This window comes from Hetaerina americana, unplaced genomic scaffold (assembly GCF_022747635.1).
Source record: "Hetaerina americana unplaced genomic scaffold, ioHetAmer1.1.p SCAF_7, whole genome shotgun sequence".
NCBI classification, from domain to species: Eukaryota; Metazoa; Arthropoda; class Insecta; order Odonata; family Calopterygidae; genus Hetaerina; species Hetaerina americana.
The window spans coordinates 39984343-39996369 of NW_027287316.1; the positions used below are offsets into that span (position 1 = coordinate 39984343).

The 12027-nt window shown below is 35.0% G+C and overlaps 1 protein-coding gene across 8 annotated transcripts in view; it reads right to left on the bottom strand.

Annotated features, from left to right (window-relative positions):
- Nucleotides 1–3382: 3382 nt before the first annotated feature.
- CASK (peripheral plasma membrane protein CASK) overlaps nt 3383–12027 on the bottom strand; it is a 1102005-nt gene continuing 1093360 nt past the window's right edge. For all 8 annotated transcript variants that reach the window (XM_071595320.1, XM_071595316.1, XM_071595314.1 and 5 more), the window contains 4 exons: nt 11387–11497; nt 10431–10538; nt 9964–10139; nt 3383–8110 (listed from right to left, as the gene is read on the bottom strand). In XM_071595320.1, the coding sequence (XP_071451421.1) occupies nt 7931–8110; nt 9964–10139; nt 10431–10538; nt 11387–11497 (575 nt within the window). In that variant the 3' untranslated portion in view covers nt 3383–7930. The remainder of the gene's footprint in view (nt 8111–9963; nt 10140–10430; nt 10539–11386; nt 11498–12027) is intronic.

Below are 12027 nucleotides of genomic sequence, written 5' to 3' on the forward strand. Positions count from 1 at the left end.
CAACGTAAAATGCTTTAGTACCCTGAAGTTAGTTGGTATTAAAAAATCTAAAAAGTGGAAAATTGCAAGTGATTTTCTCTGTTTCTGTTATAAAGGAATGGAGCCAAAAAGATCATCTACTCAATAAGTAACTTCACCTACTCTTATCCTTCTACACAGACCCAGTTGGCATAGTTATGACAGAGAGCAAAAACATGTTCATGCAGTCATTTGCCCATCTCTTTTAAAATTCTCAACACAACATAAAAACCTTCCGTCACAATACTCAGAATGCTCATCACCATTTCCTTCAATCAGCAATGCCAAATTACAGACATTGATCATCTAAATCTAATAGTAAGTAGAACTGTACTTTCAATTTGTCCAAAACTTTTCATTCTTCCTTTTATCTTTTAAATATGAACATGGCTCTTGCCTTCTCCTACTTGACACCCACAAGAATGTTGTCTAGGAATGTCATGGCATAAAGCCTTTTCATAGAATATGAAAGAAAACTATGTACTGTCATTTCAGGTACTTATCCTCTCTTCAAATTGAGTTATTTGTACAGAGCATGGTAGTCTCAAGACATAATACTGCCTCAGTGATCATCATGCCTCAGACATGGTGAAATCCTCTCTCATGGCATGCATTTCAAAAAAAAGAGCAAGGTCTTTTTTCAATGAAAAATCTTTCATGGCGTAAGACTGAACTGGCTAGAAGTACATTGTTTTATCCCATTATAATATCTCTTAGTTTGTGTTAGTATTGAATTGCTTCACATCAAAGTTCTGACAATGGACTCCAATTAATATATTGGTCAACAGCCAATCAATAAATGTAGTATTCATGGATTGGCATAATTTCATTCTATTCCATGAATATCTTTATGTGGATATCTTATTCTCAATGAACTATTACAGATAACTCCAATAGAGAGCCATATGAAATTAAAAATAAAATATATTAACTTCTATGATACTCGTAGACTTGATAGGTTTCATTATATGAATACTTTCATCGGATATTTTATTTTTCAAAGACTAGTTAGGATTCAAACAGCATAGTTTGATATGTGACCAGTTTTTAGCCTTTTTTCAAAAGTGTTTCAAAACAGCTGAATAAGGAAGAACATATTTTGAATTGTCTACAATGGGCCAGGCTAAGTTGCACTTTAAGATAATCTAATCTCAGGGAATTTGTTTTGGTTATTGTCTTAAGTTACCAAATTATTATAAGAAGAATCAACATTAGGCATTGTTTTGAATATTCACTTCGCGAAGAAAAGTCTCAACAATTCATGAAAGCAATTTTTAATTTGAAAAAGAGATGTTTGGTTTTTTCCTATGTTTAAGGTATCTTTCGTGCAGATAGGCACCAACTTAATTAAGGGTATAAGAGTATAGCAAATTCATTACTAAAATTTCTTTAGTTTTCCCCAAACACAACATATCTTGTTCTTTTTATTAAATTGTAATACGCTCTGACTATGGCAGCCAAGAAGACGGGATTCTAATACTGACTGAAGGATCCAATTTTTCCAATAATGGAAGGAGTTTCAAATTAAGGGTGATACTTCTATATACTATATACTCTGCATTGATTTCTTTCCCTTATAAGTCATCTTGAATACTGAAAGTCAACCAACATTACTGAAGAGTCTCCATAAATGTTTCAAGGTTATTTCAGATTCAAATTTCCCTTCAAAGTAACAATTGTATGAAAAACTGAGGCACCTTAGTTAAACCAAAATGTTAACCTATTAAAAAATTTCTTAATTCAGTAATGTGGAACAACTTGTTTTAAATCTTTGAGTAGATACCTTCATCAATAAAATTGGTTTCCAATATAATGAGTTTGACTATATGGCATGTAACCTGAACTGCATTTAGTGTATTGGTACAAATTTAATATAAAAGGTAATTTTAATTCAATAAGTGAAATATTTAATAAAGTCTTTCCATTATCATGAATTATCTCTGCAGGTGCAGAATTTACAAAATAACTTCAGCTGCATCTGATAATCCGTAGAAGGACCATAAGGTAATCCACCATTAGTACATTATCAAACCTGAATTATTACAATGTAATCCTGAAGTACACGATAAATCTTAAGTTTTGTCTGAGTTGTAATACCTACAATTTTAAAACTTTAGTAGGAATTCATATGGTATAAATCTTTACACTTCCTGTCTATATCACTGAAGGCCACAGCCTGATTTTTGTTTAAACCTACAAGAGATTACATCTGTAATAATTACCTAGTTTTTACTTATCTTCTTGTTAGCAAAATTCCATTTCCAATCCGTAGCTCATTACTCCAATGCAATGAAAGGTTTTTCTAATGCATTAACCTGTACAGGTCCATTGGCAACAGTGGATTCCAAATAAGAATTTCATACCAGTTCATATCCATCACTGCTCTAATTTTTGCTTGCAGTCTGCTCCATTGAAACAAAACACTCTCTTAAATAAGCAAACATCTAAATGGTGTTACATCAAAGAAATAAAAAAGTTCAATGTTTTTAACAGATGAGAAAATATTAAACTTACCAAGAGTAATGCCTGAAGCAATTTTTACTAAACTGACTTGGCTGGTTTATGGTTTATTTCTTCCTGTTTAATAATATTTCCACTGGGGTAAATGGAATGAAATTAACATCAGTAAAAAGTATCATTTGCACATTCAGTTGCATTTTTGATGGTTGAAAAGTTCTTCAAAGATTTTTACCAAAGGTGAAGCTCATCATTCTCGGAAGCCATTGCTTGTCATGAGAAAAATGTGAAAACATTATATATCAGTGAGCATAGTTCATGTAAATAGAAATACATTTGAAGTTTCACACCAGTAGGCTTCTAACTTTAGCTTCTATCCTCATATAGGATTTGATTGAAATAACATTTATTAATAAATTTTAGTACTGGAAAAGATAAATAGGTACCTACTTATTATTCAACTTCAAAGACATTCGGCACAATGAAATTTGGAATACCTAATTTCATTTAATACAGCCACTGGGAAATACTCATAAAAATGAACAGTAATATTAATACTTCACTTGTACAAAAGTTTCAGAAATTATAGTATTGTTAGCATTTAAGGACTGAAAAAATGTGGCAAGAAACTCAATGAGAGAATTTAGGCTAACTAACCTGATCACCAAAAATCAATATATTATTTATTAAGGTTTTTGCTATCCAATTATCTTGATATGAGACAATTCATTGCTTCATGTACATAGAGGAAAAAGAGTGATGATTGAGCTTCAAATATTTGATTTTCTGTGTTTTTATTGCTAAATCTTGTGCCAGAATGCTAATAATAGCTGCTGGATGCTGTGTTATTATGAATTATGGTCTGAAAAATGAAAAAAACATACTTTTCTTTACATATATTCTATTATTAAAACATACGCAAATTCATTACATATTCTCATTGTCACATTTCTTCATCACAACAGCAAGTTTCCAACAATGTTAAACAAGTGATTTGAGGAATTGCTGCCATAGCACAGAATACCATATTGAAAAATTAATTTAACTCAAGTACCAGCTTGCCAAACGATATATTACCCAAATTCAGGATTAGCACAAATAATAACTTCTACCTCATGAAGCAGTTAAATGGAAAGGATATTATTTTACAGGAGTAGATCATTTTGGAAAGTAACAGATTAAAAGTCAATGGTACAGCAAAAGGCAAGAATTTGTAATTAAAATTCATTTCTCCTCTTAAATTGCTACAGAATAACATGGAATAAGTTTGGAAGCACAGAATGCTAAGAAACAGTAGGTACACACTCATTAACTTCAGAATATAACTTTGAATCAAAAATCAATTGCAATATGCACACAAACATCCTTGATAGTGAATTAATGCTTTTGGCAATCGTGATGTTTCAAAATTACATTTTAAACTATGGGAATAATAATATTGTGTGCTACCTAGCAAATCTATCAGGCAGATAATCATGTACATTAACTTCTTAAACAACATGCATTCCAAAATAAAATACTGGAGCAGGGAAATTTTTGAGATTGTTGTGAAGAAAAGATCATGTCTCTCCTAAATTAAACAAATTTGCCAAAAAGATGCAACATGGGAAGTTGATGATCAATCATTCACCAAAGACAAAATGGCAAAGAAAGAAACATCAGTAGAAACTTCACACTACACAGCCAGTAACAGGACATAATCCCACACTAGTAATAGCCATATTGTTGAAAATGGCCACTTCATTTGCACCTGTCAACATCAGTCCAAATCCACTGACACTATATCCACATTTGCTAACCTGATTTTCCACCAATGACTGATTCACTTCCAACTTATTCACAAAAATTTAAGGAGTGCAGAGACCAATTGTGAGCAACTAGCTTCAAGATCCCAGCAAATTTCAAGCAAGGAAAACTGATTGCTGTTCTGTTATCCACGGCCTTGTTAAAACTTGAGCCAAATTATTAAACTATGATCGCTTGCTGTGGTGCACTTAAATGCAGATGGGGTCGAGGAGGTAGCAGTTTTTCCCAAAAAACACCACAATCTTACTTTCATAGACATAAGTAACCCTAGGTCATGCCAGAAGAATGCTGGAGTCAAGTATTAATCACAGGTATATCTGTCCAACAGGCTGTAATGTAATGCTGGGATTCACCAATCTATAAAATGTCTAGAGGTTTTTTTTTAATGACAATGGTGAAACCATTACAAACACTAGTGTTACAGCAGTCATTTAACAATTAACAGATTCACCGATGAAAACAAACAGTTCTCCCACCATTCAAATGAGCCCTTCATTTTCCGAGCTATCCTTATTCACTACTGAGCTATTGGTCTCGGTAACGAAGTTATTTATCCACACTGAATAAATGAAGTTACTGAAACCTGAGATGTCACAGGAATGAACTGTCTCTTCCAAACCCACAAACACAAAAGAGATCAACAAAAATTGTTCTTCAATATAAAGTATAATTGATAAATTTTTCATTCACACTACCCAGTTAAACACATCCAAATATCATTTCACTCCCAAGGGCAACACTTAACAGAAAACCACTCCTTGAGTACAGCAGGGCCATTCCTTCATCAATAAAAAACTTTCCTACATGCCTTTACTATTTCATTAGATCATTGACTAGGAATAAGAAAACCAGTTGTTCAAAGGGAAATGCACGCGATGCCAAATTTGTGTTTGTTCAAAATTTTTAGCTTTGTCAGCTAATCATCTCACTTCACTGGTACAAAGTCATTAGGAGTATGGTACAGAGCCCTGATTTTGCTTTGTATAATTCTCACTTCACATAAGGTGCTTGCATTCCACCTCATTTTTTTATTAAATAGTATTAATATAATAAATTACTTAAATTTAATAAACTTCATTTTTAATAATTATTTAATAGTGAATGCAATGCATGATTAGTATTGACCAGTATATATTAAGAACTTCTTTTGGTTTTAAAACTTGTAAATCATCTACATAACTTTTTTTTCAAATTCTTGGGGATACCTACTTTCTTAACTGCCCTTCCATTTAAATTGAGCATCAAAGTTCCATAGGTCTCATTGCTGGGACAATGGGTTCATTCTGAAATAGGGAGCTGAAACATGAGAGGACATTTTAGGGTCATTTTGAAAAGGAATAAGGAATTCTCTCAATCCAACTTCAACAAGTACACCTTTCCACGCATGAAAACTTCCACTTGTGATCCTCAGCCAGTCTTGAAACATACTGAGGATTCCATGTCTTGTTGAGCTCAGACTTCATGAGTTGATTGATATCCAAGGTTCCAATGCACAGCTTGAGATGTGTGCACACTCACTATATAATGAACTGGTCTTAAATCACTGCCTACACAACAGCACAAGATTCAGTGCTGAAAAATGACCTCTCACTGCTCAAGTGCACATACCATGAGTGAAGCCTGGCAAAGGTAACAAACGTCCTCAAAGAGCAGCAGAGGAGCACAAGTGCCCTGTTTCATACTAGAAATCATGTGATTGAAGGCCCATATAAAAGTTGAAGCTCCACCTGGAAGTCGGTCATTGCTGTTCAGTTTCTAGAACAACAAAAATTAGCACCAACACTCTCCTTGAAGTAGCATTGCTTCTCCCATACATAAATCTAGAATATTAAATTATTTTTTTGTGGTAGTCCATGCAAACTTAAGAGAGCATAAGGCATTAGTCTCTTTACATTCCACACCAAAAAGAGAAATTAAAAAAAAAATTGTATCATTTCATGTGGTTCAATTGCACTCACAATGATACTTTATCTAGACACTCCCACTCTCCCAATAAAATCACTTCTTCAGAACCATTTTTCAAGTAAGTATTTTTCTTGCAACCAACAAAGAGTAATGATAAAAATTCTCCTTTCTTGAAGAGTGAATATCAGAGAAAGTGGTAGCAGTGCCATGGTATTTTAAATTTCTCTTTGGAACCCTGAATTGTGCAGTACCTTCATCACCTTTAAAGCAGGGCTGTAAAACAATCTTGCTTTCAGTTGCAATGACATGCTGACTAAGTATAGAATCAACATTTTAGCCAAATGAATTATCAATAATTGCTTCAGAGCTCAGTGCCAACAGCTTTGCCTTAAACAATTAACTACATTTTATTACAATATCATAGTAGTTTATTATGTTACAAAGTTTTTGGCTAAGCATATTGTTTTATCAATTAAATGAAAGAGATGATTTCAGTGATCACATACCATGATTTCAAATTAATATTGGTTATTTGCAAACTAAAATAATATCTATAAGAAAATACTTAGGATTCATGGAAGAGCCTTTTCTGTCATTAAAAACAATCGCCATTCAAACAGAAACTTCACCAAGTAGAATCATTGAGCAATATGGAGAACTGTCCCCTCTCTGTTGTATGGGCAATTGACAGAAGAGACCTAATGGTGCTTTGGGAGAGAGCTACTCCACCTTTCAAACTCACATTTAAGTTTCAAACCCACCACAGAAGGCCAGAGAGTACGACCTGTTGAAAATCATACAAAGTTATCAGCAATTTTCTCTCTTGTTCATGAATAATTACAAGTATATTTCAAACAAGCATAAATAATTCCAACAGAAAAAGCACTATATTTTAGCACTCTTACAAAGTGCAGGGCCATCTTTCTGATAGGATTTGTATGTTAGAGAAATTATACATAGGTATAGAGGGTCATAATTAATACAAATCGCAGAAAGCCTGGAAAATATACTGGGAAAAATTATAGAAACGCTTGTTGCTAGAAAGCATATTAAGGATTCAATTTTTTAATGCACTATCATAGTCCACTGTTAGGAAAAAATCATGACCTATTCAATGCAATTAGTGACCATTGGGCATTCAACTGCACATTTACTCTATCGAGGAAACCAACAATCAAAGATGCACACACACACACTCTCTCTCTTGCTCTCTACACATCACACCATTACAGACACACCCAACTAAATAAAGCCTGAGCTTTTGTAGCAATTGCTCTTCAAAGAATAACTCCTTTGACACATCAAAACTGACTCGACATCCCTCCCATAAATGAAGCACCACCAAAAATCATGTCACCTAAACCATTAACATATCCACAACTGTCTGACAAAACGAGCTGGGTTATGTGCATTTCCCCGACACACACTTCATCATTCGCGTTTGACCAGTTGCTCAGCGGACTCGGAGGGATCCAGAGTTGCCGCGCCTCCTGCGGCCCCTACCAGCGCCACCCACGCCCCCACATCCTCCCCCTCGCCCAGCTCCCTCCACCCCTCGCCTCCTCATGCTCCCGCCAGATGTTCCGGGCCTCCGTATCGTGGCATAGTCACACTCGTCAGGTGCCGCCCCGCTCGTGGCCAGGCGGCAGTAATGCCACTGCTGGGAGCTGGCGTCATCTCCGCTCTCATCAACAGGGATTGGCTGAGTAGGGGCCGCCGCCACACAGGCGACGTCCCCCCGGCGTCAGTACACCCAAGCAACCGGGACCCACTGGGGAGTGGCCCTCACCCGCTCCAGTCCCGCCTCCAATGCTGCAATTGTCTCCTCTATGTCGTTGTTCACTATGGTTACGTCAAAGAGATGACCATATGCTTGCCGAAGGAGGTCCGATTCGCGTGCCAGACGCTCAAGGCTACCATCGTACTGGAAGAAGTAAAACTAATGAATGCCCCTTCAGTAAACTGCTTCTTATCCCTATCAAAAGGGACTCAATATGCAATAACCCATGGGAGGAAGTTCTCTCCCATAGAGTTTCAGTATTTACCAACATTGGTTTCAGTGTAAGAGGGTGTAGCATCATCATGGTGTAGCTATACCAAGTTTGCTTGAGGCAAATTCTTGAATATTTCATGATAGGCTAGTGATGTCAATGGAAAACCAGAATGCTGCGTGCAAGGAGGGAAATTTTTATTGAGACAAAGGATTCGGGGAGGCAAGGTGTTCTACAATGCATGGAGGGACGAATAATTATAGAGCCTTAGAGGTGGACAAGAGCAAATGTAAGGTATGCCACTTGGGTCGTTGGCAAAATTAAAGGGTCCTCTCATCACAATGTCACAATTCCCATTTATTGAACTCCAAAATTTCATCGCCAAATATTTTTTAAATATAAAATTAATCGATTTACTTCATACCTATTTGAAATTAGAAACAGGGGGAATGTAAATGAAAAAACACTGCTATCAAGAACCTGAACTATTTAACCTTGAACAAGATTTCCAGACCAGTTCCAGACCAAATCAAATAAGTAAAATTAATCACATTTATTATGCTTTCTAATGAATAGTGCTTAGCTATAAATAACTAAAAAGGGAGAAGAAAATTAAAAGGGAATTAAAAGAAGAATTACCAAAGAAACTGCGGGAGATGCCGCAACAGTAACTTTTAATGAAGTCACCCACTAATGTGCATTTCAATGCAACAATTTCACAGTGTAAAAATCATTTGCTTTGATCGAGATTCGAACCCAGATCCATCAATGTCCGGTCAAGTGCTTTAGCCGGTTAAACTATCAAGGTGTCCTCTTAAACTTTGAAATTTTGGGGGCTTTAAAGGAACAAGATGTTGGGACGAAATACTGTACATACAATGCCACAGGCATTCGTAGTCATGTGCGACACACCACAGTCCATGAGGTTAAAGCCTACTTTTAAACACTTAGACTGTTTATATTGATGCCATGATAGCTTAACTGGCTAAAGCACTTGACCGGACATTGAGGGATCCAGTTTTGAATCCCGACCAAGGCAAATGATTTTTACATTCTGAAATTGACGCATTGAGAAGAATTGCGTTTGGTAAAGAAGTTTTTACACATACTATGCAGAGATTTGTATGGCTCAGATACTTGATTATTCGGGGCAAGAGGATAAGTGTTGATTGGAGGCTTTTGAGGTGTGGTTGCAAAGGGAAACAGAGGAAATATAATGGACAGAAAGGAAAACCAATGATGACATTCTAGCCATGGTAAAGGAAAAGAGAGATGGTTTTGGGTGAAATTCAGAGAGCAGGACAAGTGGATGCAGGAGATACTGATAGGTAAGGGGGCATTGAAGATGGTAATAAGAGGCAAAAAATATAGGGGAACTAAGGTAGAGGGAGGAAAAGAATAGATATTTGAGATAGAATTAAGAGAAGTAGAAAGTGTACAGAGCTAAAGAAGAGAGTTATTGTTATGAGGTATGATGTTTAAGTATATTTCATGTCATATTAGCTACGGCTTAGGAGTAAAGTAGTGGGTAGTGCCTTGGTCCATCAAAACCCTACACTAATGCAGTACACTTCTGCTAATAACAATAAATGGGGAGAGTGAATTACTTGCTTTTTTGAAAATTTATTGGCAATCTGAGGGCAGGCAGTCTTAACCTTAAGTCTCTTGAATGAATCCATTTAAAAAATAAAAATCAAGTACTGCTATGATAAATGACTTAGTCCTTGATGCAGTTAACCACCATCATTGAAAACACAATGTTAAGTTGGTCACACTCAATACTTACATCATTCAAATTTTGCAAAAGAGGAGCAGCAATAAAAACAACGTAAGGGGCAAACTCGGCTGTACGGAGAACCTTAAGAGCCTGGGGTTCAACATCCAAAATGGCCACTCTTCCTTCTTGCTGGATCTTGCGAATGGTTTCAAGTTTGGTCCCATACATTGCTTCTTCATGTGTTCCTGAAACAAAATAAAAAAATAAAACTTATATCATCTCATATGAGAAATAACTTAATGCTCAATTCTCATATTAGTGTTGGGTTTTCTAGGACTTGATTGATGCATTTTATAAGAGACTCAGTCAGATAGCTCAAATATTTAGAGCAATGTATAATGTCCATAATATTAAAATAATAAATAATGATAAAAATGTGAATAATCACTTCTCAGATATACCAACATTATTTTTTATTAAATGTTGATAGATGAAATGTTTAGAAAATATAAGCACATCTTTGATAAATGTCTTACCATACTCAAGGTACTCATTAGCTGCAATGTCAGCCATCATCTCATCATGGGATACAAAGTAATAATTGCGCCCATTCTCTTCATCTGCTCTTGGAGGCCTCGTTGTATCTTAAAGTACAAAGGATAAACATGTCAGTAAATAAGCAAATTTTTCAAAACTGAAATGCATTTATTGCATAAATAGCATATTTCCACCAAATATGTCACTCATTTATATTGCAGCAGGCAAGGACAGACAGGGAAAACATTTAGTGGTGGCAAAGTTGGAGTATGTCCACAGAATGCCTAGTCTAGGAATGATAAGCTCTCATTCCCCTACCTCAATGACAAGCTTTCATCACTGTATTGTCTTCTTTCCATTCACTGCCTATCCTTTGGACCCCAATGCAAAAATGACTAGCCTTAGGGCACCATGCACCCTTGCATCAGCTTAGATTAAATCACACAACAACATGGCTAGTTAAATTATTGTAATTAAATAGCACCTATAATAACAGTTATATAAATTCACTCAGAATTGAGTTCCTCTTAAAAAAAATTTTTCTGCATACTAAATTCTATTATGAGCATTAATACTCTGGACGTTTCTTTAAGAATGCTATTGACTAATTCTACGAGCATTTATTATTATAAAAACATGAATTAAAAGAATAAAATGAAAGTGTAAACTTCTTCTATTTTAATAACATAGTGGTGACAATTAGATTTATGTTCATTAACTTTTTGACAGGAAATGTATCAATTTAAAGAATTGAGTGCATAGCAGATAAACTTTTCAAAGCCAATAAAATATTGGTATTAAAAAATTTTTCATTTCAGAAAGACAATAAAAAAATTGCATGTAAAATATTACTGAATCACCTCTGTAAAAACCCCAACACAATGGGCATTAAAATTTTTATTTCTGAGTTACTACTTAAGTAATAATGAATATTACAGCATTTTAATGGGCTTACGTGGAATGGGATAAGCATATTGATCAGGATGCCTGGCAATCAGTGTATTTTTTATGTGCCTTCGACCAACACCATGAGCTCCAAGTAGCACCAAGGTCTTACGCTGAAAAGCTGTAAGAAAAGTTACCTCTTATCAATGAATAATATGTGCATGGTACAGGTGAATTTAAAAATCTGGACTTTTGAGTTTGTTACCTCTGATTCATAGAATCACTGTAACTTTGTTTGTGTGAATTTTTCACAGATGGAAGCCTAGACCTCAACTCAAAGTTGAAGCACATTGAAGATTTTAGGAGAAATTGCCAAAGTTAACAAACAATGATGCTTAAGATACAAATATAACCAAAACTAATTTATATCCATGAAAAATGTGACCCTCAAATATTATTTCATTGAATTTTGAATGTTTGGTAAATGGACAAAGAAATTTTGCAACGGCTATGACAGGATGACATAAAGATAAAAAATAAAGTTAATTAATCAACATCAACAAATGTGGAATTCAACACACAAAATGCAACTGAACGGGCCCCTTGTACTTATCACACTAATATAACATACATATAATAAGACCTTATGACTTTGATTAAGTTAAATTTGAAATAAATACCATGAAATTTGCAGCTAAGAGCCATTTCCGA